Consider the following 27991-nt stretch of genomic DNA (forward strand, 5'->3'; position numbering starts at 1 on the left):
GAACAAAACTGGGTTTTGCAAGGGATAATGACAGGGACATGCTCCTTCTGTTCTTTCTGAGGTTAAAGATTCATCCTGGAGACAGTATGAGTAATATATGTTGCTTTGCAGTTTGAACAGCATCAGTGAAACAAAATGAATCCCAATTTCACTTTAAGAAATGGTCTCTACTTAAACTTTTTCGAACTTGTCACAATTTAAAGTTTTGAATCATTTATCCGGTGGAGCCAATGCATTCATATTTTGATCCACTAGCAAAACAATACTTTCCTTTAAAACTACAGGAAGTGCAAGAAAGTCGAAAGACTGAACTTGCTTAATGTTTATACGTGTACCTGAATACTGCATCCGTGGAAAAAAAAAACTCCCATAGGTAAATTATTGTGGTGGGATCCACAAGTAGGTTTGGTGGCATCACTATTCCTGTAATTTTTTTTTTCTCACACCAACTGCTGCCTTTAATAGAATGTACATCAGCATAAAGTGTTCGTCTATGATTCCATTTACATAAGTCCAAAGCAAATGCTAAAAATTGTATGTCATTCTGCGCATGTATTCTATGCTATCCAGGTGGTTTGATACAAGGCAATCTAAATGTGATTTTAAGAAACTTCCAAAAGGATTAAAAACTTCTTGGAACCTGCTCTTAATTTTGCCTAAAGTACCTTTACAGTTAAAAGCAAAATTTGCTCAATCCTCACATTGTGGCTTGTAACTTAGCACAGACCAATCGATGTTTGTGACAATGAAGCGCTGTTTTGATTCTAGTGTTGTATAATAGCGTCATTATTACCTTTTAATGTATAAAGTGTTCAATGAATATTAAAGAAGTGACAATGATTTCAGTTCTTTGTAGCTAATGGTAACATTTCACTAAGACCTTTTGGCTGCATTTAGCTACTCCTTTTAGGAATACTTGTTTGATAAAGTGATGAGATATTTTGCATGTGCGCATTGGTGGATCCAATCAACTTCTGTATAAGAAATGTTTTGTCTCTGTGCTATGGTAGAAAGTTAAGGTGGAAAACCCAATCTCATGCCAAAACCTGCATTTCTTCACATGCAAGTCTCCATTATTTTGGATAGGGATAAACCAAAATAGGTTCCTCCTTACAGAATGTCAAAAACTGCATTTGATATGTTAAATTTAGGTATAGAGAAATGTTAATCAATCTAAATAACTGTGGAGATGAAGAATGAATGCAAAAGTGTGGCATTATCATGAAAGCAAAATACTGTAGATGCTGGAGATCTGAAACAAAACAGTGCTAGAAAAACTCGGTAGGTCTGGCAGCATGTGTGGAGAGAGAAACAAAGTTAACATTTTGAGTCTAATATGACTTCAGAACCCTTTCATTCCTCAAACAGTATTTTTGAAACTTTATACTTCAGCTGAATGTGGCAGTGCCTAAAGTTCTGAGATTACCAAACATTGTTTTTAAAGCTATCATAATGTTATATGCTGACAGATTTCACCCTAGATCTATCGGACTAACTTCCATACCTTTTTATTTTGCCAATTAGTATGTGGCAATACATCGTTACTTAATTTGTATCAAAACTTCACTGTTTAAATGTACATTTTATGTTACCCTCTAAAAGGAAGGAATATGGAGTACATGAAGGCCCAGATTTTATGGGATTGGGGAGATGGTGCGTTGGCAAGAGATTGATGTCAAACTGTCAGCATTCACCATCATTACCCCCTCTGCATCAGGCATGCATAGATTCGTACGGAAATTCAGAAGTTGCATTCTGTCATTCAGTGCCACGCTACAGGCTTTGCTGTGGACTTCCCAGAACTAGTAGCCACGCAATCAGCAAGAACTTCAAGCTCCCAACTCACACATCACTGGTGGAAACCCTTTGAAAAGTTGCACCTAGCTTGGTCAATGTAACTGGGTTTTTAATAGTGCTGTGATTTAATAAAAGTTGATTAACAGCAAAACTGGCCCTGGCAGAATTTTATATTTGTACAGTATGTTAAATGAATAATTAGTAAATTCTTTTAACTTTTTTAAATTAAATATTTTTCACTATTTTAGCTTCTACCTTCATCCAACTTTAATTTGCTCTACGTATAAAAATAAAGGAAAGAAAAATTGTGATTTTTATCTTAATGCTTTTTGTTTCCTGTTTGGGTATTTGAAAATCCTTTAAGATGATTGGCTGCTTATACAGTGTAGGAGTTCCCCTTTTCCCTCAGAGACCCTCCCCACACTCAAGTTCGTGACACCAGATTCACAAGTGGATGGCTTGAACAGAATGATCAGCGAGATAAGTTTCTTACAATTCACATTTGCTTTATTGAATCACCCACAACCCTGCAGTACAAAACCCAAAATTTAAAACAATCCATTCCCAGTACCCAACACAGTCACCATAACTCAGTTAAAACTTTCAAAAACACAGGCAAAACACCATGCCCTGTCCTGAAACCTTAAGATAAAAAACCCTCCGACCAATAGCACCAAGGTATAGCTGAAACAAGTTATAAGGTACCGGCAAAAAGCACCAAATTTTCAACCCAAACCTTCACAAAACCCTCAGACCAATATCACTACGATTTGGCTGAAACTTAGTCCTCCACACGGCTGGCCTGTCCGGTGTTGACTGTAGGCCTGAGTCAAGGTGACCAAACTCGACCCTTGACCCTTCTGTCTGCAACCCAAAATCCTCAGGCCAGTATCACGATATGGTTGAAAATACTTACAACCCCCAATCCGGCTGGTCCTTCCGGAGAGAACTGTAGGTCTGTGAGCCAGGTTGACCCTTCCTGACCCCCCTCCTCGACTATAGCCCAAATGCTCAGATCTGCTCTGCTTTTATATTAATCTAACTCATGTTGTTCCAATGTCCATTAGTTGATTTCACACCAAGTCCAGACAAATGTCATCAGCTCCTGCAGTTTGAAACAATGCAGGGTTTTCCATGGAAGCTGTATCCAGATGAATATTATCAGTTCTCATTGTATGAGCAATTCTCCTGCTGTTTGAGGTAGCACAGTAACAGCACCTGGCTCCAAAGTTAATGGGAGTTTGAATGACCCTGTTCCTGTATTATTGGCTGTGGTGGTTGAATAATTCCTTGAGTGTATTGTGTTGATGATATGTCCTTTGTGTCATTGTATTGGGTAATCAGACTTCTTGATCGTGTTAGTTCAATGTCCAAACCCTTTTGATGAGTCACTGCGTTTTCACTAAATGTCTGAATTAACCCCTTGCTCTCCAGCCCTATACTGCTGACTGCAGCTTATATTTTTGAAATTTATAATTCCATAAATTTCCCAGTTGGAGGGGATTTTGATCCTACAGCAGGCTGATGACATCATTCCAGCTCCATCCTGGGAATTCCCAGTAAAGAACATGGCAATCAGTTGCATTACCACTGCACAGCGATAGAGCTGAAATTCTCACCAGAGCAATCACTAGATCTTAGTGCAAAACTTAGTCCAAGGTCAATGGTGAGCACCTTTGCTTCATTGCAAACTCCAGGCATAGACTTTATTGACAAGGCTTATATCTGTAACCACAAATGCTGCGATTTAACTTACTGCTTTGAATAAAATTGAGACTTCGTAATTATACAAAACACGCTAAATGGCTTGGAGGGTTTTGAGGTTAAAAGAAGTCTTGAATATTAAGTGCATGTGCTATTTTATTGAAGCACTGAATTATAATTGAGATCAAAATTTCAAGCACTCATGTTACGTTAAACAATCTAAATGACTTAAAGTTTGAATAACCAAATATAAATTTAGGCTAAGATTGCTTTCAGGTGTATGAACACAGATAAAGGCTATCCACTATTTTGGTCCCACTGTTGAATAGGCTTTGATATTTGCTATGCAGTTCATGCATAAATAATGACTAGCTCAACAAAGATTGCTGTCGAATGTTGGCCCAGTCTGGCCACTACCTATGACAGTGAAGCAGGAGAATATCTGGTACTGGAGGAATTCGTAAAGTAGCTTTTATTGCATTTATAAAACTTTTAATTGCTGAAGTTTCTACTAAGTATTAATGTCATGAATGTATTTTCTAAGAGTAGAGTTAAATGTGACATAAAATACATTGGATAAAGCACTTTGTTTACCAGAAGGTAACACTGAGAGACCTAGCAAAGATCAAAAAGATTCTTCTGGGATTTACTATTCCTGATGAAGTGTTTTACAGTTAAATTCATGTGATTGGCCACAGCCCAACTAATCTGTCATCGGCAGTAATATACAGGCAAAATGTGGATGTTTGTTTACTTTCTTATAACAATTCTCTTTGAAAATGCAGGCAATACACCGGAGAATTCTTGCTGACCTTAAAAATTCTGACACTGAAAATTCACCTTTTAAAGACTGTACCATTGATAATCCGGTAACCATCCATGTTATCCACTATAACTTTGGTTTGCTAATCTTTCTATTACTGTATTTGAGGTTATTGAATTAGATTGCCCAATGGATACTTAATTAACTCAGTATTTAGATTGACTTAGAATCTGATAACTGACTTTATATAACCTCACTTTTCAAAAATCATCTTGACAACAGCGGGAGCATCTGGTAAATAGCTATGATATAGTTGCTTGGTGTTCAATGCAATCCATAGATTTCCCTTTGGAGAATATATCTTTGTAAAGGCGCATCAAACACTTCACTTAAAAAAAAACAAACAAGAATAAATTTGATCTTTCAGTGCTTCTGGTTGAACCAATTTACACACAGCCAAAATACCTATCCAACCAAAGGTTCACAGACTACGCTTGGATCTTTAAACTATTTCTTGATGCATAGAAAGGTATTGACTTCATTTAGTCTTAGAATAAAAACTCAACAGTGATATGTAAATCCAGTAACCAACAATCAAAAGAACTAGGGCTAGTGTTAATATAGAAACAGAAACTGCAGGAACTACTCAGCATGTTAGGCAGCACCTGGAGAGAGAAAACATTGTTAATGTTTTAGGTGGTTGACCTTCATCAGAACTGGAAAAAATAGAGATGTAACAGCTTTTAAGCAAGGAAATTTGGGAGGAGATGAAGAACAAAAGGGAACGTCTATGATGGGATGGAAAGCAGGAATGATTAAATGACTGAAAAAAATGATGGCAAAAATCAAATAAAGGTGGCAAAAAGAAACAATTTGAACCAGGAAACTGGTAACTGTTAAAGTGACAAAAAGGTTTGGAAGAGTTGCCTATGTTGATAGGAAGAAACTGGAAACTGGGAGAAAGAGCCGAGATGTTAAAAAATAGCTCCGTGAGGCAAGAACAGGTTGAGACAATGGGTGTACCAGGGCAGTCCAACTTGAGAAGGATTTAGAGTCAGGCTGTGTGGCATTGGGGCCTGAAGTTGGCAGATAGAATTCCCAGAGGAGGTGAGGTCTGGGAAACTGTGGTTTTTGTTCGGTGATGGGGTTTTGGTTGAAGGGGAAGTAGGGAGTGCTGTCAGAGTATTGCTACTCCGGCTCTGCAGGGGAGGGGTTGGTTTGCCAATCAACAACACTGTCCCTTGTCAGGAGGTTTGGGCCTGAGAGAACGAAGTGCTACAAGTCCATGCTGATGCATGGATTTGTAGAACAACAACAAAAATACCTGGAAAAACTCAGCAGGTCCGACAGCATCTGGGGAGAGAGATACAGTTGACGTTTCGAGTCCGTATGACCCTTCATCAGAACTAAGACATATAGAAATGAGATGAAATATAAGCTGGTAGAAGAGGGTGGAACAAGAGAGCTTGTTAGGGGGCCAGTGATAGGTTGAGGCCAAGAAGAGACTGCCAAAGATGTCATAGACAAAAGGATAAAGGGGTGTTGACGGTGGTGAAGGATGTGCTAATGGGGACATTAAGGGAAGCAAGCTAGTGGCAGATGGCCCTAGTGCGAGTGGAGTAGGTTGTGTACTTAAAAAATGACCGATGTCAGTTAACTTCATAATAGAGACTGTGTTATACTTGATACAATGATAACCTAACCCTTAATCCAAAACTGATCAGGAAACATGCAGGCAGGGATAGGCCTTTTTAAGCTTTTTGGAGGAAAGAAAAATTTGAGGAAATAAATAAAATGTGGACCATGTTGTGTCTTGGCTCAGTGGTAGTCCTCTCACCTCTGAAGCAGAAGATCATGAGTTAAAGTCCCACTGCAGAGATTTGAGCACATACTCTAATATTGAGAGCGTGCTGCACTATCTCAGATGCCAACTTTTCAATGAGACATTAAACCAAGGACCTGCCAGCTGCCTCGAGTGGATGTCATAGAGCTCAGTGCACTAATCATAGAGCATGGGAATTTCTGTCGTGTTCTTGTCAACATTTATCCCACAAACAGTGCCTTGTGTGTTTTGTTGACAGAAAAAGTCAGTGCTAATCACGTAACTTTCTTGTTTGTTAAAAATTATGGGGCAAAAACAGTTTATTTTCACTTGCTCATTTTATTTTTTTTTTAAGTAGTATTTTGAAGTCAATGTAGTAATTTTGAGGGGAATCGACAGGAAAGTTGGGGAAACAGGTGCAGGTGGGGAACGTTGGGGATTTAAGGGTGAGGTGTGTGCCAGTGGTGCAGAAGAAAGATAGAAAACAACGGTCGTCTAGTTCAAAGCAAAAAGCTTAGAGGTGGTGAGGAAGCAATAATGGTGCAGGGGTGTGATGGGAGTAAAGAGGTGTGATTAGAGTAATTGGAGGAGGGGATGGAAAAGGAACCAATTAGCCAGATTGGTTTCCCACAACACAAACAGAAATACAGTTTTCTAGCATTGGTTGCTCCCCTGTCCATCACGTAATTGTCATACCATCCACAGCTTCTCAGCCTGAAATACAGAGAAGCTGGAGTTGATAGAAGCAAAAAGGGATATTATGGGGTGAGAAGCAGAAAGAGTGAGTGGCAAAACACCAGCTATATGAAGACAACGGACAATAAAGGAAGAGGCCATACTCTGCCATTTACTGTAGAATGCCACAGGAGATCAATAGTAATAAAATATTGCATCTAACATGAACTTCTTGGCCATTTCACAATTTCTTTCCTGTCGACCATCCAGGTTACAGCACTTCCATGCTTTTATGTATTTTCAAGTTTTTCGTAGTTTTCTATTTTACCATTGTTATACATACTGATTCAGTCATTACATTTTCCATTTGTTCTATTTCACTATATTCTCTGCTGACTAACCACAGGAGTGAGCAATGTGACTGCTCCAAGTATATCTTGGTTTCTGTCTTGTTTCTAATAAAAAAAAGGCTTTTGTGGTGATGTAAAGTACATTTTTAAGATGTAATGATTTCCTAAAATATGTTTTAACTCTACTTGCTTAAAAATAGCATTTCTTTAAATTACTCTATTTTAATAGACATACACTTGATCTAATTTCCATCTCTTCCTCCTTTACCTTGCATTCTTCTAGATGAAGTGGATGTATTTGACATTTTGTTTCAGCTACTCAAAAGGTGGCCAAAAATGAGGGCTTTATGATTCTTTATTTCCAACAATGTGTGACATATGCTAGACATCTGAAGTAAAGTCACAAAATGCTGGGAACACTCGGCAGACCAGGCAACATCACGGAATTGATGTTTTGGAAGGTCAATGACCTGAAATGTTAACTTTCTCTTTCCTCAAAGGCTACCTGATCTGTCAAGTGTTTCCAGTATTTTCTTTGTGGGGGGTGGGGGGTTCCAGTTTTTTTTTGTGACTTTGTGGCCAAGTATTTTGTCTTCCTTCAGGCCTCCTTGCAATAGCTTAGCTAAAGTGGGGAAGTTGGCAAATCTCTGGTAAAATCCAGTGTCAAAGTGGAGTGAACTAGCATGCTATGCAGGAAACTACAAGGAAACTTTCAGTAAAAATTACATCCGTTTAACACTTGAACCAAAGGAATTGATCTTTTGAATGAGTTTCTAGCAAGAAGTGCTTGTAGCAAAAACTGGTATTAAAATGAAGGCACGCTAATTCTGAAAATGGTGAATTATTTGAGGGTAATTTTGAAGAATTAATAGCATTATTTGGAATGTGATTTTACCTGTACAATGAATTATTTAAAATATCAAGCTTTCTTCTCAACTCTCCAAAGAGCATGATACAGCTGTACATTCACTCAACCAACTGACTATTTGGATGCTCAAGCTTGATTCTCTGGATACCAATGCATTATAGGCACCAAATCTGTCTGAAAACAGTCTTTCCCGTTAGGGAACAACATGAAGATAGGAATATACTCTGCCTCTCCACCTCCATCCCCGCCCCATACCTCTCCTCAGTGACCAAATCAACAGTATATTCTACATTTCACTAACACAGTGAAGGAAAAGTTGTTGGGGTCCCTGGTGTTTCTGTAACTGTTGGAGCATTGATCAATTCAAGCATTCTTTAATTTGAGGGTACTGTAAGGTCTGATACCATATAATCCTTGTTTCAAGAAAGTTTCAAAAGCAGAAACCTGAGGCTCCACACTAGTTTAGATCTTGATTTGGGCAATAGGAGGAAGACTGTTAAACTCTGCTGAACCTTTTCTCTCTGCTATCCACTGCTTTGAGGAAAAAGGAAGGAGAAAAACAAAAACGACCGCACTTAACCTTTTTCGTTTCTTAACCTGCTTCACTTTGCCATGCACACTTTTTTCTCTATTGTGTCCTTGTCAACCAAGGGTTGCTAATCACTGCCTCTGAATCATGGCTAAGTGAGGAAAGAAGCCTCAAGAACTACTTCAGCTGGTATGGGAATTGAACCAGCAGTGTTTTCATTATTTTGCACTATGCTCTAGCCATCCAGCCGACTGAGCCAACTGGTCTCCCTTTAATTGGGCTTATTTCTTTGAATGGATCTCCATGTTATGCAGTCTTTGAATTGGTAGTTTAGCATTAACATTCCCATTAAAGAATAAAGTTCCTTTCTGTGACTGATGCTAATGAATCCTGGGAATACCTGGTATATAAATGGTCTAAAGTTTTAAATATTCTGAATCGACTGGGCAGATACTTAACCATCAAAATGCATAGGTTCATCAGTATTTAGATATGAGTGCTTCAAGGGTCAATCCAGATTTTAGACTGTGGCTTGTATTAATTCAGCCACAATGCATCTTAAAAATCAGCAAATTTAGAATTGATTTCAAATACCTCAATAATATTTCCAGTATTGAACTATCTCTTGTAGAATGCTCATGCTGTTGTCAAACCCAAAGTCAATCCATATAATGTTTGTTATGCAAGTGCAATCTTACTTTGTCACATCAACAGACTTGTAAGAAATTGTATTAAATGAGGTGTGTGTGTCAGTTTAAACTTTTATCTTATGCTAGTTCAGGCCTTTTAATTTAGGATCTTTTACGGAAATAAATAAAACTTTCAAATGAGTTTATTCAAGTGTGTACTTGTTTAAATTCAAGGTTTTAATTGGATTCAATGCATGGAGTTTATTTTGTGATGCTTTGGTTTTATGGAGAAAGTAAAATAAAGCATGAAAATACAGTGTCTTGCCATTTTCATGGTAAATGATTGCAGATGGTTGCACGAGTTCCTCATATAGCTGGCTGGTGAATTACCAGTAAAAATGTAATCAATTTGTTGTACTGTTACACCTTTAGGCTCCTAGCAGTCTTCTGGAAGCCCTTGAACAACATTTGACTACACTGGAAGGCAAGAAAAATGCAGCTGGTAGTAGGTAGGATCACACCTGTTTAGATGATGCATTTTCATAAAATAAGTTCTCAATGTTTGGTTTATGTTTACAGCTTACAAGCTACCTTATAACATTTCATAATTGTAATTGCTGCTGTAATTGAGATGCTCATATAAAAGTGTTTAATGACAATTGTACAGTTACCATGAGAAATAAATTGAGTATGAGAAATTGTTTAAATAGTGCATTTTGTATTGCGATGCCAGGAAACACTTTTACATCTGTTGAACAAATAAGTTCCATAAGCGGTGTATGATTTAGTTAGTATTACACAATTTATAAGTTTATTTACACAAAGTAGTAAGCAATCAAAGCACACTGCTACCTCTGCAAATTGGTGCTTTAAAATTAACCTTCAACTAATTGCACAAAATTTACAATGAGAAATTTACACTACAACATTTTTTTTACTGAAAATCTACACACTGTCACAGTCCCTCGAAGTCTTAGATTTTTCCAGGGAATCCAATTATTTTGTACCTAAACACACATCTGTAAAGCTAAGTGTGTATTTTAAGGCGGAAGGGGTCATGGTTTAATTCAGGAAACATCTGGTGAGATTTATTGTTTCTTGCAAGAGATTTGGGGAATACCAATTTGTATATTCGGGCTGATATTTGATTGAGATTATCAAACCTGATTCCAAAAATCTGTTAATTTGTTCCACTTAAATTACTCTTGCATTTGGTAATTTTCATTATGCAGATTATGGAATTGAAGGCCTGATTTATTTCAGTTTCCTGCCTTTTTTTGGGATTGTTGGGTTGGTAAGGGGGGATTAAAGCCAAGTCATTGACATCTGCACTGTCGAGTTAATTATCAGAATAGCTAGAAATTAATTAAAAAGAGAAATTAGTTACTGTGCTTTGTGTGCATTTTAAGCATTGTAGAAAGAAGTGTTGTGATCCTGTGGAGGAACTGTTAACCAAAATAAGGAAATTTACTGTATGACCCCCAAATGAAAAAATTACCAACAAGATTGCACATTTTGCAGTTTATACTTCAACAGGAATTAGAATCCACATAAAGTAAACAAGAATTAACTGGCAAGCTATTAATTACACATGGAAGAGCAGATACAACCTCACAAGATTACAAGCATTCATACCACATCCCATACAGCTGTGGCACCATGTGCAATCTGTCTTTCCATCTGTCTCGCCAGAATGTAGGATCTCTCACTTATCTCATTCAATGGATTTGGTCCTTGAGTCACCTGCAGTAGCAACTCCACTCCATCTGAGACCCCAAAGACAGTCTTCATCCAAATGGCACACTCCTGCAGAACCTCCTTATCTAGGTTCACAGTCTTGATAGCACAAATTTCCCAGAGACTCATTCATCTGACCTCTTTATTAAACCTCATTAAACAGTCTAGTGGGTTCCGGCTAATGGCTGTAGTATTGACTAATTCACAATCTCTGCTCTGAGTCTAAGCTTTTTGTCCTCCTTAACTGTATTACACAAAGACGCGCACACACCCCCTTGTAAATGTGCCGCCTTTGTTTCCCCCCTCTCCAGGCCAAGAGTCGCCAGGTCACATGGATGAATATTTCTTCAAAATTGCAGTTAATTCCTTTATAATTGATGCAAACTTTTTAAAGTTGTTTTCAGACACTCTTAAGAATAATTACAGATTCCATAGACATTTTAAAGAAATTACAAGTTTTCCTCACTGCACTGCTTTTGGGTCAAAGATTGTCACAATAGTTTTAACTTGGAGAGGGTGTAGAAGAGATTTTACTAGACTGGTACCATGGAAGAGTGACTTCAGCTGTATAGACATACTGGAAAAGCTGGAATTGTTTTCGTTAGAGCAGAAAAGGTTGCAAGGAGATTTGATTGTGGTGTATAGAGCAAATGAGGATAAACTGTTTCCAGTGGATGAAGGATCAATGATTGGAGGGCACCAGATTTAAATTGATGATTTGCAAAGAAAAACCAGAGGTCACATGAGAATTTATTTTAGCGTGATTGCGATATGGAATGCAGTGCTTGAAAGGGTGGTGGAAGCTGATTCAATAACATTCATAGAGAATTCGATAAATATTTGAAGGGGAACAATAATTAAATTGAAATAATTATGAAATAAATAATTATGATGGCATGGAATACACCCTGGAGTACTATTAATTTGTCACGGAGTTAGTCAAAATTCTCCTGATCAGCTGTAACTATTAATACTACAAAACTATTTTTTGTTTAAAACAAAAACAGTGGAAGTATATAGTAATCCTACTGAAGCAGCAAATTGTTATTTTACAGACTGGAAACAAACATAGAAGAGCCCCATTCGGCTTACTTCCTTATCAGAATCATATTAGTTGAAAGCTTTGCTGCTTTCCTGGGAGAGAAAGGAAAAATTGAGCTGGGCTATCATTAGTAGGGTCACTTCAAAGCACAAAGGTGTTGCTTTGAGCTAACTAATTGCAATGTATTCCTTTTGCCTTAAAGAGGATAAAACCTCTAGTTCAGATGGATTCTATCCACATCATTTTGAGTCTAGGGAAGAGAGAGGGTGTTACTTATATTTTAAAAGGGGGGTCGAACATGACTGGATCATTATAAACCACTCAGCTTAACATTGGTGGAGAGTGTGAGAGGAGGACCTTGGAACAGGCAATCAGCAGCACCTAAAGGAGGGTGTGAGAGGAGGACCCCAGGATAGGCAGTCAGCAGCACTAGAGGATCTAGTCTATCTGGAAGATCTAGCATTTAGTCTATACTCAAGTAGGAGTAAGGGTAAAGTAAAAGCAAGGGTCCATATTGTATTTAGTTAAGATATGCCTGGGGAGCTCAGTCTCGTGATTTGCAAACCCTATGCTATGTGGAAAATCCTAGACGCTCCTGGCGGTCTGGATGACCATGTGTGCAGGAGATGCCTCCGACTGGAGCAACTCGACCTCCGGGTTTTGGAGTTTGAGCAGCAGCTGGGGGCACAACGGTGCATTCACGAGGCTGAGAGGTTTGTGGATAGCACGTTTCAGGAAGTGCAAGCAGAGAGGGAATGGGTGACTGCCAGACAGAAGAAAGGGACCAGGCACCTAGTGAGGGAATAGCCCAAGTGCAACTCGCTCGCAAACAGTTTTTCGGCCAAGGAAAACGGTGAGAGTGACGGTTCCTCTGTGGAGGCCAACCAGATCCAAGGTCATGCGCTTTGGTTGCCTAGCTGGGGGGGCAGGAAGAAGTGTGGAAGGGCAATAGTGGTAGGGGATTTGTTAGTGAGGGGAGTAGACAGGCACTTCTGAGGCCATAGATGTGACTCCAGGTTGGTACATTGCCCCCTTCGTGTGCCAGGGTCAAGGATGTCATGGAACGGTTGCAGGGCATTCTGAAGGGGGAGGGTGAACAGCCAGAGATTGTGATCCATGTTGGGACCAGTGATGAAGGGAGAAAGAGAAATGAGGTCCTGCAAGCAGACTTAAGGGAGTTCGGTAGGAAATTGAAAAACAGGGCTTCAAAGGTAATAATCTCTGGATTACTCCCAGTGCCACATAGTAGTGAATATAGGAACAGATGGATAGAGCAAATAAATGCATGGCTGGAGAGATGGTGCAGCATGGAAGGCTTTAGATTCCTGGGGCATTGGGACCTGTACAATTTGGATGGGCTACATCTGAACAGGAACGGGACCACCATTTTCACGGGGAGGTTTGCTGATGCTGTTGGGGCGGTTTAAACTAAATTGGCAGGGGGGTGGGATCCTAAAAAGTAGTTCAGAGGGGAGAGAAGCTAAGGTGCAATTAGAAGTTAAAACACTAGTAAGTGAATCTAGAAGGCAGAGGAAACATCGGATAGATAAGAAAGAAGTGAGTTTAGCAAGGCTAAATGGAATATATTTTAATGCAAGGAGCCTGAGGAATAAGACAGGTGAGCTGAGGGCACAAAGAGGTGCGTGGGAGTATATCACAGATATAACCGAGACTTGGCTAAAAGAAGGGCAGGATTGGCAGCTTAGCATTCCTGGTTGTAGGATATTCAGACAAGATGGAGAGGCGGGGGTCGCAATATTGGTCAAGGTATCAATTATAGCAATGAGGAGGGATGATATTTTGGAAGGATCATCAAATGAGGCCATATGGGTAGAAGTAAAAAACACAAAAGGGGCAAACACGCTGTTGAGTGTGTACTGTGGGCTCCCAAACAGTCAAGGAGAGATAGAGGATCGAATATGTAATCAAATTTCAGAGGTGTAAGAATAATAAGGCAGTAATAGGAGGGGATATTAACCACCCAAATATTAACTGGGATAGTTTTAGTGTGCAGGGTAGGGAGGGAGCAAAATTCGTAAGTTGCATCCAGGCGAACTTGTTGGGCTTTCTACATAATGGCTAAACAATGAGGGAGCAGTTCTGGTCCTAATGTTTGCAAATGAGCCCAGGTGGAACGCAAATCAGTAAGGGAGCATTTTGGAGATAGTGACCATAACTCAGTTAGATTTAGGATAGTTATGGAAAAGGGTAACGTTGGGCTGGGAATAAAAGTTCTAAACTGGGGAAAGGCTAATTTTACTAAGATGAGATACAATTTGGCTCAAGTGGACCGGGAGCAGCTACTTGCCAATAAAACTGTATCAGATCGGGGAGGCATTCAAGGAGGAAATAGCGAGAGTACAGAGCAAATATGGTCCCGCCTTTATCTTTACAGAAACATGTCCAGAGAACCCTGGATGTCAAGGGATATAAAGGTTAGGATTAAGTGAAAAAGGAGAAACTTATGGCAAATACAGAGGGCTTAATACAGCAGAGGCCCTAGAGGAGTATTTAAAAAGTGCAGGGGGGTACTTAAAAGGGAAATTAGGAAAGCTAAGAGAGTGCATGAGACAGCTTTAGTGGGTAGAATAAAGCAAAACCCAAAGTTTTTTTTAATATATAAAGAACAAGAGAATAACTAGGGAAAGAATAGGGCCAATTAGGGACCATAGAGGTAATCTGTGGACCCGGGAGGCATGGATACAGTCCTCCATGAATACTTTACGTCAGTCTTCACTATTGAAATGGACGACGGAGGCATAGACATCTGGGTAGAGGACTGAAATATTAGAGCAAGTTCACATAGAGAGAGGAGGTACTAACGGGCTTAGCGGCCTTAAGTGGATAAATCCTCAGGCCCAGATGAGATGTATCCCAGGTTGTTGAGGGAGGCAAGGGAAGAGATATCAGGAACCCTGGCTGTAATTTTCAAATCCTCTCTTGCCACAGGTACGGTGCCAGAGGACGAGAGGACTGCTAACGTTGTCCCATTATTAAACAAGGAAGGAAGGGATAGACCAGGAAATTATAGGCCACTCTAACCTCTGTGGTGGGAAGTTACTCGAAAGAGCTCTAAAGGACAGAATATATCTGGATTAATCAGGGATAGTCAGCATGGATTTGTTAAGGGAAAGTAGTGTTTGACAAATTTGATCAAATTTTTTGAAGAGGTAACCAGGAGTGTTGATGAGGGTAATGCGTTTGATGTGGCCTACATGGACTTTAGCAAGGCTTTTGATAAGGTCCCTCATGGCAGACTGGTCAAGAAAGTAAGAACCCCTGGGATCCAAAGCAAAGTGGCATGTGGGATCCAAAATTGGCTGAGAGACAGGAAGCAGAGGACAATGGTAAAAGGATGTTTCTGTGATGGGAAGTCTGTTTCCAGTGGGGTTCCGCAGGGCTCAGTGCTGGGGCCCTTGCTGTTTGTGGTGTAAGTAAATGATTTGTACTTAAATTTAGGAGGTATGATCAAGAAGTTTGCAGATGACATGAAAATTGATAGGGTGGTAAATAGTGAGGAGGATAGCTCTAAACTGCAGGAGGATATCAATGGGCTGGTCAGGTGGGCAGAGCAGTGGCAAATGGAATTCAACCTGAAAAAGTGTGAGCTAATACACTTGGGGAGGGCTAACAAGGTAAAGGGTTATACTGTGAATGGTAGGACCCTGGAAAGTACTGAAGATCAGAGGGACCTTGATGTGCATATCCACAGATCCCTGAAGGTACCAGGGCAGGTAGATAAGGTGGTTAAGAAGGCATATGGGATACTTGCCTTTATTAGCTGAGGCGTAGAATACACGCGCAGGGAGGTTATGCTGGAACTGTATAAAATGCTGGTTAGGCGGCAACTGCAGTACTGCTTGCAGTCTCGGTCATCACATTATAGGAAGGATGTGATTGCACTGGAGAGGGTGCAGAGGAGATTCACCAGTATACTGCCTGAGCTGGAGGGCCAGAGCTATGAGGAAAGATTGGATGAGCTGGGGTTGTTTTTCTTGGAGCAGCAAAGGTTGCGAGGGGACCAGATAGAGGTGCATAAGATTGAGAGGCATAGATAGGGTGGACAGGAAGGCACTTTTTCCATTAGTAGAGGGGTCAATAACCAGGGGCATAGATTTAAGGTAAGAGCTAGAAGGCTAAGAGGAGAGTTGAGAAATTTTTTCACCCAGAGGGTGGTGGGAGTCTAGAACTCACTGTCTGAAAGCCTATTTGAGTCAGAAATTCTTGTAACATCTAAGAAGTATTTAGATATTCACTTGCATTGCCGTAGCCCCCAGGGCAATGGGCCAAGTGCTGGAACATGGGATTAGTGTAGTCAGATCTTTGTTGACCGGTGTGGACAAGATGGGTCGAATGGCCTCCTGTGCTGTAAACATCTGAGCCTGAGAAAAATAACGGCACACTTAGTAAAGGGAGGAATGGAAAATATCTAGAAAAGAAAAATTTAACAATGAATTTCAACCATGGATTTCAAAAGGGAAAATTTTGCTTGACTAACCTTTATTGAATTTTTTGAGGAGGTAACAGCAAGTAGACAATGGTAATACAGTAGATGTAAATTATCTGAATTCTAAAGGACCTTTGTTACAGTGTCCCATAATAGACAAATGAAAAGGGTTAGAAAATGTAGAGTCAGTGCACCAATGGCAGAATGGATTGCTAGCTGGCTTCAAGCAGAAAGCTGGGAGTGGTAGTTATTCGGATTAACAGTAGGTGGAAGTGGTGTTCCAGAGAAATCAGTGCTGGAACCTCTGTTGTTCATAATTTACATTAACAATTTGGACTTTGGAATCAAAAGCTTATATAAATTTGCAGATGGCATCAATTTTTTGGAGCAATGATGGTGGGGGAGGACAGTTAACACTGAGGAGGGCTGCAACAAATTACAGAAAGATATGAATAAACTTGCAAAATGGGAAAATAATTGGCAAATAAAGTTCAACACACATAAATGTGAGGCAGTGCATTTTGGTGGGAAGAATATGAAAGTCACTTATTACTTGGAAGGTGCAAATATAGATAGGGTAGAGGAACAAAAGGATCTGAGTATAAACACACCATTCGCTGAAAGTTGCACCGCAGATTAGCAAGATCATAAAAAGGCAAACCAACATACGTACGAACATATGAATTAGGAGCAGGGGTAGGCCCCTTGAGCCTGCTCCACCATCCAATAAGATCATGGTTGATCTGAATTTAACCTCAACCCCACATTCCTGCCAACCCTCAATAACCTTTCACCCCTTTGCTAATCAAGAATCTATGTAGCTCTGCCTTAAAAATGTTCCAAGACTCTGCTTCCACTGCCTTTTGGAGATGAGTGTTCCAAAGAATCTCAACCCTCAGAAAATGTTTCTCCTCATCTCTGTCTTAAATGAGCGACCCCTTATTTTTAAACAGTGATCCCTAGTTCTAGTTTTTCCTACAAGAGGATACGTCCTCTTCACATCCACCCTGTCAAGACCCCTCAGAATCTTAAAAGGTTTCAATTAAGTCATCTCTTACTCAAAATTCCAGTGGATACAAGCCTAACCTGTCCAGTCTTTCCTCTTGAGACAACCCACCCATTCCTGGTATTAGCCTAGTAAACCTTCTCTGACCTGCTTCTAATGCATTTACATCTTTCTTTAAATAAGGAGACCAGTACTGTACACAGTACTGCTGATGTGGTGTCACCAGTGCCCTATATAACTGAAGCATAACTTCCTTACTATTGTATCAATTCCTCTCAAATTATAACTTTCTATTAGCTTTCCTAATTACCTACTGTACCTGCATACTGATTCTTGCAGTAGGATACCCAGATCCCTCTGAATCTGAGCTCTGCAATCTCTCACCATTTAAATAACCTTCCTTTCTACTCTTCCTGCCAAAATGAACGATTTCACATTTACCCACATTATACTCCATTTGCCAGATCTTTGCCTACTCTCTTAAGCTATGCTACTTTGTAGCCTGCTTACGTCCTCTTCACAATTTACTCTCCTACCTATCTTTATGTCGTCAGCAAATTTAGTCGCCATGCCTTCAGTCCCTTCATCCAAGTCACTTATATAAATTGTAAATAGCTGAGGCCTCAGCACTGATCCATGTGCACACCACTTGTCACATCCTGCCAACCAGAAAAAGACCCATTTATGCCAACTCTGCTTCCTGTTAGCTAGCCAATCTTCTATCCATGCCAATATGTTATCCCCTACACAATGAGCTCTTATTTTCTGTAATAAACTTTGATGTGGCACTTTATCAAATGCCTTCTGGAAATTTAAGTACAGTACATCCCCTTTATCCACAGTACATGTGGCTCCTTCAAAGAACTTCAATAAATTGATTAAACTTGATTTCCTTTCACAAAATCATGTTTACTCTGCCTGAATGTCTTGATTTTTTCTAAGTGCCTTGCTATAACATTTAACATCATAGCACTAGGCTTTATTTCTAGAAAGATAGAATTGAAAAGTAGGGAAATTAGGCTAAACCTGCATTGAACCTTGGTTAGACCAGACTTAGGATATTGCATGCAATTCTGGTTGCCATGTTACAAATACGTTATGGCACAGCGGATGGTAAATGCTGAGCTGCTCAAATCCCAGAGGGAAACTTGAAACAGCTGTCGCAACAGCTTGCAATTTGTACTTCATTATTTCAAGATGTGTGCCTTGAATTCAGTAGTAATGAGCCCATCAAGACTTAGAGGTTTTTTACAAAACTAAATTAAACACTTATTAATAGAAGAAAAAAAGGATTTTAAGCACATACATAGGTCTACAAATTACTACAATAATAACTCCTAAATCTCCTAATTAATCTAGCTCCCAGTTACACCTCCATTAAGGCAACAGTAAAACAAGATAGACTTCAACAGACCCAGGCAAAGTCCACAATACCCTGGACAGGAAAATTCACAATGTTTTCTTAGCTTCGGTTCCTGTAGACAGCAGCTTGATGCATAGAAGCTGGAGGTTTTTCACGCGGCATATGGGATACTTGCCTTTATTAGCTGAGGCTCAGAGTATAAGATCAGAGAGATTATGTTGGAGCTTTATAAAACACTAGTTAGGCCACACTGGAGTACTGTGTGCAGTTCTGGTTGCAGAAAGGATGTGATAGTACTGGAGAGGGTGCAGAGGGAATTCACCAGGATGCTGCCTGGGCTGGAGCGTTTCAGCTATGAAGAGAGACTGGATGGGCTGGGGTTTTCTTTAGAGCAGAGAAGGCTGAGGGGGGACCTGATAGAGATATACAAAATTGAGGGCCATAGGTAGGAAGAAACTTTTCCCCTTAGCGGAGCTGTCAACAACTAGGGGGCAAAGATTTAAGATAAGGGACAGGTGGTTTAGAGGGGATTTGAGGAAAAATATTTTCGCCCAGAGGGTGGTTGGAATCTGAAGCACACTGCCTGAGGGGGTGGTAGAGACAGGAACCCTCAACATTTAAGAAGTATTTAGATGAGCACTTGAAATATAGTTTACAGGGCTATGGTCCAGGTGCTGGAAAACAGGATTAGAATAGATAGGTGCTTGATGGCCGGCATGGACATGATGGGCCGAAGGGCCTGTTTCTGTGCTGTATGACTCTGACTTGTTAGACTTTAGAATGCCTTTTCCTTACACATAACCTCATCTCCTTTATACAGGTTTCTCCCTTTTTAATGTAAATCCCATTGTCCCAATATGCCTTTGCAACTTTATTTTTTATATAAAGTAAATTTTCCATTGTACTCATATCAGTAACCTTTGTGAAAAAATAAACACACTGCTCGGCTTAGCCTCTGTTGCCTAGGTGTAGCATCTTACCATCTCTTTGAAATTTCTTACTCCGGTTTATCTAAAAATGCAAATGTCCTTCACACCTCACATTCTAAAACAACAGCATTACGTATTTAGCATTTCAAACCTAGCTTCTCTTTTGATAACTCAAAAGCCCCAGGCTAGCTGTCTGCAATTCAATTAAACCCCCCCTCCGCCACACACACACACACACACACACACACACACACACACATAACCTCACACAGAAACTAACCCAAACCCCACTATTAACCTACCTTTACAATAAATCACAATATTATGAAAATTATTATATTTTCATGACAAAAATGATTGAGGCACTCGAGAAGGTGCAGGGAGCATTTACAAGGACAGTAACAGAAATGCATGGGTATACATACCAGGAAAGGATTGGCAGGATTGGGCCTGTTTTTCTCTTTTATAAGAAAAATGAGGGGTGATCTAATAAATTATGAATCTTAAAATTATGAAAGTTTTTGCTAGAGTGGATACAGTGAGAATGTTTCCGCAAGAGCGTAACTAGAGACCATCAATACAAAATGATTAGCAAGAAAACCAATGGGGCATTCAGAAGAAACTTTTTTACCTAGAGATTGTTGAGAATGTGGAACTCGCAACCACAGGGAGTGGTTGAAGTGAGTGATGTAGATGTATTTAAGGGGCAATTAGACAAGCATGTGAGGTGGAAGGGAATAGAGGATTATGATAAACTCAGATGTGGAAAGATGGGAGGAGGCTCAAGTTGAGCATAAACGTCAGTATGGACTAGTTGGATAGAATGGCCTTTTTGCAGTTCCACATATCCTATATAATCGTATGTTTTCTTGACTTGCCCAAATGTTACTAACACTTTTTGTATTTAGAGTCACAAAATTAAAATATATTTGAATTTACGTAATGTTTATGTTATTTAACCAATGTCTGAGCTGAAACTTAAATTATTCTATTGATATCTTCAAATGTTTTTAATCTATGTATGAATGTTAAGAACTTGTGCTTTTTTAAAATCAATTTGCGCACTTGTACAGGTTGTACAAAACTGGTACTAAATATACAAGGAAATTTTCAAAAGTTGTTTAAATGCCACTAGGAGTCAATTATTTACTCTTTTAAATTTGAAAGATTTTTTTTTTAAAGTGAATTTTAAAACTTTCATTTTTCCTGCTGCCTTGGGAACTTAGTGAAGGGTAAGTTTTTAACAAATAACATATTTACATTAGAAAAGTCTTAAGACCGTGGAAGGATATCTGCTTCTAATGGTACAGATGGTGGCGATCATTAAATCTCTTACTCCCAGTTTTCCCCCCAGAAAGGGTGGAGTAAAGTTACTTTTTAAAAACTTAAGTCTTTTTGCTTGTTAACTAGCTTTGCTTGCCTGCTGAGCTGGAGTTAATTTACCAATGGAGCAGCCTTTGCTATTGCTACAATAACTGGTTTAGTGCCATTGGTGAGAATAGGAAACGAGAACACAGCTAGCAAAGGACCATGTACCTATTCTGTCAGTGACTGTCAGGATTTTGAATAGTTTGAACTGTTCACTCCCAGTTTTAAGCAGATTTTGCCTGAGAGGGAGGTTAAGCTGATTGTGCTAAACTGTTGAAAAACATTGCACTGCTCAGCTGTATATTTCATTCTCCCTCAAGAGAATTGAAAATATCAATGTTTGGATACAGCTGGGAAAAGTCATTGAAAATACAAAGCATATTAGAACCAATTAAGAAATAACTTTTAATATTTTCTGTAGACTCAAACAATGGGCACACTTTCAAATTTACAATATGACCATATGATCAACCCAAGTGTTGAAATCAAAAACAATCAGCCATTCAGAATTGTCAATAAATTGCGCTAAATTGTCCACAATTTCCCATTCTTTGGAGTTGGAGTAATGTGTTTGGTCATAACTTATATGTAATAAATAGCTGTCAAAACACACAGGAAGAACATTGTGCATAATTGCAGATTGGGCATAACCATAGATCACAACATGTACTGAGTACACTGTTCAAAGTGGAAAGTTTGGAATTTGGTGCAGAGGGGAAAGAGGTTCCTTTAAAACTTGTATAAGCTTGAGGCTGTGGGTAGAGCAGCAGATTTAAACGGCACATGAGAGCTAACAGCAACAGGTCCTATCAGGAGCAACAGAACAGCAGACAAATGGAAAAACTTTAATTGGCAGCATAGACAGGCTGAGTATTGAATTTGTTGATGTGTTTTTCATGTCTACTGTCTTTTAGTGGTTTGAATTTGTGTATTGGTATTCGCTAAACAGTTAATAGCCTTAAAATTAAAAAATCTATCAAGTTTTTATTTATGCATAAATATGTACTATGATATGGCTGAGCAGGCTGTGTGTCTGTACTGCAGTACATGGGAGTTTGTCACCAGTGAGATTGCTGAATGAACACCCACGCAGTTGATATCTGCTCCACAGATCTCTCTGGCTCAGAGTTGTTGAACTGGAATGTGAGTTGGAAGCACTGTAACATGTAAGAGTGGTTGAGTATCCAGACAGTTTGCTTCGGGCCTCAGTTACACCTTGTAAAGAGGTTCAGGATCAGCATGGGGTTGATGTGACCAGTGGCATACAGAGTAAGAACATAAGAAATAGGAGCAGTAGGCCAGCTGGCTTTTGAGCCTGCTTTGCCATTCAGTAAGATCATGGCTGATCAAACTCACATTTGCCTTTTTGCACAATCCCCATATCTCAGATATTTTGATGCTAAGCGGATCAATCGACCTCTGTCTTGAGTATACTCATTGATTGAGCATCCACAGCTCTCTGAATAGAGAATTCCAAAAAACCCTTTGAAGGAATTTCTCCTCATTTCAGTCTTAAATCGCCTAACCCTTCCCCTGACCATCTACATGTAGACTAGCCAGCCACAGGAAATGTGCCCTCAGCACCTACCCTGTAAAGCTCCTTAAGAATTTTATGTGCTTAAGTGAGAGTAAGGGGAAACCCAGATGAGAGAGAAAGAATGAGGATCCACAAAAACTGATCCTAACTAATAGATACCAAGTATTTGTTATCTGTGTGGGTAAGGAAGAAGACTTTTGGATGGACAGCCAGAATGTTGACCATTACACCTGGGACCAGGAGGCTATCCAGACACAAGAGGAGCATAATGTAGTGATTGTATGAGTTTTAATCGTTATTGGGGGTGCAGGTAGCATCCTAAATGATATGTTTCCAATCTAGGAACATCTCATTTGGCTTGAAAAGATGCTGGACAGGGAAAGATTCAGTCGTCGTGATTAGTTTGGGGCCAACAACATAGGAAAAAGTAGGCAAGAGGTCAGATTCAGAGAGTACCAGGGTAGAAGCTAAATTAAAAGAAATTTCCTCGAGCCATGTACACATTGAGATGCAGATTAGGGAGGTGAGCATGTGGTTGAATGTGTGCTTTGGGAAAGGGGTTCAATTTCATGGGACACTGGCACCAGTACTGGGACAGATACAGGGAGTGGATCCACCTGAACCAGACTGGGATGATGATCCTTGTAGAAAGGATAAACATGGCAATCGGAAGGGCTCAGGTGGAAAAGGTAGCATGAATAATTCTAACGCAGGAGTAGAGTATGGTCAAAAATTGTTAGGCACTACAGATAAAGGGAAAGCTTAAAAGATGCAAAGAACTAAATTATGAGAGAGAAATAAGGACTGAGAAAAATATAGGAATAGAAGGCCAAGAATGTGTTTGGTCTATAGAAGTAGTTATAAGTATGCAAAAGCATGGAGCATACAGAATAATTTGAATGAATTTCAGGTGCAAATTCAACTTGTAGGATTCGGCATGTGGGGTAACCATTCCTGTAACATGGCTGCAGTGAAGTCAGGACTGGGAACTAAACATACCATGTTGTGGTCTACAAGAGGGATATGGAATCTAATGGAGGGAAAGTACTTAAGCTTGGCACAGTTGAGGACAAAATAACTTCCTTGATTGTAACCCCATCTACCCCATCACAAACGTTCACTCCCTCCATCACCAGCATAGGTTGGCAGCAGTATGTACGCACTACAAGAAGCATTGCAGCAACTCATCCAAGGCTCCTTCGGCAACACCTTCCATATTGATGACCTCTACCACCAAGAAGGACAAGGGCAGCAGGCACATGGGAATGCAGCCACCTGCAAGTTTGCCTCCAAGTCACACACCATCCAGACTCTGAAATATATCGCCATTCCTTCTGTCGCTGGGTCAAAATCCTGAAGCCCATTCCCTAATAGCACTGTGGGTGTCCCTACACTGCATGGACTGCTGTGATTCAGGAAAGCAGCTCACCACCACCAGCTTCTCAAGGGAATGGGCAATGAATGCTGAGCTTGCCAGTGATACCCAAATCCTGTGAACAAATTTTTAAACAAAGTAATATTAGCAATTAAGGATAAAATTACTTTTATCAAGGGAGGATATAACAAGAGGTAAGCAGGTAGAGGAGACTTTATTGATAGAATTAAAAGTAGAGGGAAAAAAAACTAATTGGAGTTGTGTAGAGGCCTGGTAGCAGCAGTGAAGTGACAGAATGCATTCATGCATAGATTAGAAAAGTGTGTAGTAAAGGCTGAGCGGTTTTAATGGGAGATTTTTAACTTGCGTCGATTTAGGATAAGCATACGAGCTTAGAAGTGAAAAGAATACCTTTCTTTATTTTGAGTACTTCCATATTAGCTCATGCTACAATTTTTGCGCTGTATTCTATCGGTAAATAGAACACTTCGTTAACCAGCATGTTTGATTAACTGGCACCACTCATTCCCTGGGCATGCCAGATAATAGATTTTGCTGTAGTTCCATCTAAAATATATTTGAGTTCAGTATTGGGTTGGGGACAAAAAGACTTCTACAAAGAGCCTAGATTTAGGTAAAGTACACTTCAACAGGATGCGAGACTGTCTGCAGTAAACTGGGCAAACTTGTTCAGAGTTAAAATGACAAGATCTGTGGAAGATGTTCAAAAATAATTTACCATGCCACTGAACCAGTTTATACCCCCAAGGGGCAAGAGCTCTAGTTGCAAAAATAAAAACAACCATGGATGACTAAAGAGATTGGGACAACATAAAACTAAAAGAAAAAGCATTTTAGAATGCACTAAGTAGCTCAGATATGACAAATGGGAGAAATACAAAGAACAGCAAAGGGTGACAAAACAAATAATTTAATAAAAGGGAGCACGAAAAGAAATGTGCAATGGGTATTAAAATGAACACAGCTTTTACTATTATATTAGGAAAAAAGGTGGTTATAGAGCTGTGTTGGCTCCCCAAATAGATAATGGTGGGCTAACGGAAAATGGCAAGCCTGCTGAATAATTACTGTCAGTATTTAAAGTCATCCTAAGGCTTCTAATATTAAATCAGGGACTCACCAGATTAACATAAACAAAATAACAGTAATCTCGAAAATAATGTCACTGAAGAGTGACAGATCCCTAGGACCAGATTGCTTTCATCCCAAGATTTTGAAATCGGTGAAAACATTGAACAGCAAGTAATTAAGAAGGCTAATGGAGTGCTATCCTTTATTACAAGGGGAATTGAACATAAAAGTAAGGATGTTATGCTTCAGTTAGACAGGGCATGATGAGACCACATCTCTGATATTATGTTCAGATTTGGTCTCCTTATTTAAGGAAAGATGCAAATGCATTGGAGGTGGTTCAGAGGAGGTTTACTACATTTATACCTGGAGCAAGCAGGTTATCTTATGAGGAAAGGCTAGACAGACTGGGCTTGTTTCCACAGAGCTTAGAAGAGTATTGAAGTATAATGAGATCCTGAACGATGTTGACAAGGTGGACATGGGAAGGATGTTTCCTATTGTGGGTGAGTCCAGAACTAGGGGACACTGTTTTAAAATTAGGTGTTTCCCTTTTAGGACAGAGTTGAGGAGAATTTTTTTTGAGGGTTGTGTGACTTTGGAACTCTGCTTCAGGAGGCAGTGGAGGCAGGGTCATTGAATATTTTTAAGGCAAAGGTAGATAGATTCTTGTTAGGCAAAGGAATCAAAAGTTTTTGGAGGTAGATGGGAATGTGGAATTCAAAACAAACAGATCAGCCATGATCTTATTGAATAGCGGAGCAGGCTCAAGGGGTTGAATGGTCGTCTCCTATTTCGGATGTTCATATACCTTAATTATGATCTTCCAAAATTCTCTCTTTTCATGTACCATTTCTTTAGTTTGAAAAATTAAACGCATCACTCTGCTATTTAAGCAAGTTGAGAAGGGGAAGCCTAGGAATTAAAAGCAAAATACTGCAGATGCTGGAAATCTGAAATAAAAACAGAAAATGCTGTAAAAACTCAGCAGGTCTGACAGCATCTATGCAGGGAGAAACAGAGTTAATGTGTCAAGTCCATATGACTTTTCTTCAGAGCTAAAGAGAATTAGGAGTCATATGGACTCAATATGTTAACTCTGTTTCTCTCTGCACAGATGCTGTCGGATCTCCTGAGTTTTTACAGCATTTTCTGTTTATAAGCATGGGAATTAGGTTAGCATAACATTTGTTGTAACTAATTTCCTGACTGGAGTCTACAATTAAGGATAGAGTGAATGAACACTTTGAAAATTTTCAGCAGATTGGAAGAGCCAGCATGTATTTAAGTGTAGATCATACTTGACAGACTTGATTGAATGTTTTGAAGAAGTGACTAAAGTAGTGGACAGGAGAATGTTTATGGGTTTATAAGGACTTGCAGAAGGCATTTGGCAAAGTTTCTCAAGAGACTATTAGCTAAATGTGAAGCTCATGAAACTGAGGACAAATTATTGACCTGTTAGGAGATTGGCTGAGTGGCAGCAGACGGTGTAGGGAAAACACTGAGCAGGTACCCTAATTGGCAGGATGTAACTAATGGTATCCCACAGAGATCTTTGGGCCCCAACAATTTACTGTATTTATTAATGACTGGGATGATGAGATAGAGCCACATGCTCATGCTTTGCTGATGACACAAAGATAAGTGGCAGAACTGTGCCAATTGGCTTTCAATAAAGGCAATTGTGAGGTTATCCATTTGGACCTAGAAAGGACAGATTGGATTATTTTCTGAATGATGAAAAGCTAGCAACAGTGAAGGTCCAAAGAGACCTCAGGGTCCATTTACTTGACCATTAAAATATGGACAGGTACGAAAGGCTACAGGGATGCTGGTCTTTATATCTAGAGTACAAGAATACAAGGGGATAGAAACAGTGTAAATCTACCTGCACTCCAAACTTTTAATTACGAGGAGTGATTATCCAAACTTATATTGCAAATGAGAAGTAAGAAGGTTAAGGGGTTATTTAAAGTGATTAAGGTAAACTGGTGGTAGGTAGAGAGCAACTTTTGCCACTGGCTGAGGAATCTAGGACAGGGGAACATGGCTTAAAAACTAGAGCCATGCCTTTCAGGAGTGAGATTAGGAAACTGTTCTACACACACAGGGTGAAACAAGTTTGGAACTCTTCGCACCTGGCAATCGATGCTCAATTAATTATAAATTTTAAATCTGATCTAGATTTCTGTTAAGCAAAGGTATTGAAGGATATGACTCAAGGGGCTAAATGGCCTACTCCTGTCCCTAGCTAATGCTAATGCAATCATTCATAACAATTTCTTCAGCAAAATACTGAAGTTATCAACATCTCTATTTGTTGCTGTTGATGTAAAAACATATTGAGGTTAGAAGTGAAAAACCGCTCCTTAATTTCTATTAAATTAGTAATTTACAGGAATTTAAAACTTGGGCCTGAATTTTCCCGTTGGCGTGCAGGGATGAGCCTCGCACGCCCATGCGTAAAATGACGAGCGGTGACATTGGGCAGGCGTCTCAATGTCACTGTGTGCCATCGCAATATTTGGGAAGGCAGGCATGCTATAAATTCAGATGCATGCCCACCATCAATTAATGGGCCAGTTAAGGCCCTTGAGGCAGCAATTAATCACGATTTTTCGCAGCCTGTGCGATCTTCAGGACATCGCAAGGGTGCAACAGGCAGATGGGTAGGAGACATTTGTATAAGCCTCATCCACGGGTGGGATAAGAGGGGTGAGTGGGGTTGTAAATGTGATGTTTGAGGGATTTAACTGTGAAAATAACTTTTACTTGCCTGAGTGAGCAGGAAGACTTCAAAACTCATACCAGCTGCTAGGACAGGAGTAAAAGCCTTGGCCAGGACTCTACAGTAGAAATCATTTCTGGGCCTGCTGCTTTCAGGAAGCCTTCCCTTAGCCTTGGGAATGCACTTGTGCTCTGCACTGGAGGCACCTCCTCTGAGGAGGAAGGGAG

The 27991-nt window shown here is 39.7% G+C and overlaps 1 protein-coding gene across 20 annotated transcripts in view; it reads left to right on the top strand.

Moving 5' to 3' along the window:
* The window catches only part of snap91a (synaptosome associated protein 91a), a 216495-nt gene that overhangs the window by 131414 nt on the left and 57090 nt on the right, over positions 1 to 27991 (top strand). For 14 of the 20 annotated variants that reach the window (XM_041187597.1, XM_041187601.1, XM_041187596.1 and 11 more), the window contains 2 exons: positions 4287 to 4370; positions 9570 to 9646. In XM_041187597.1, the coding sequence (XP_041043531.1) occupies positions 4287 to 4370; positions 9570 to 9646 (161 nt within the window). The remainder of the gene's footprint in view (positions 1 to 4286; positions 4371 to 9569; positions 9647 to 27991) is intronic. The other 6 variants (XM_041187602.1, XM_041187613.1, XM_041187612.1 and 3 more) reach the window with 1 other exon arrangement.

Source organism: Carcharodon carcharias, chromosome 5 (genome assembly GCF_017639515.1).
Source record: "Carcharodon carcharias isolate sCarCar2 chromosome 5, sCarCar2.pri, whole genome shotgun sequence".
Classification (NCBI taxonomy): Eukaryota; Metazoa; Chordata; class Chondrichthyes; order Lamniformes; family Lamnidae; genus Carcharodon; species Carcharodon carcharias.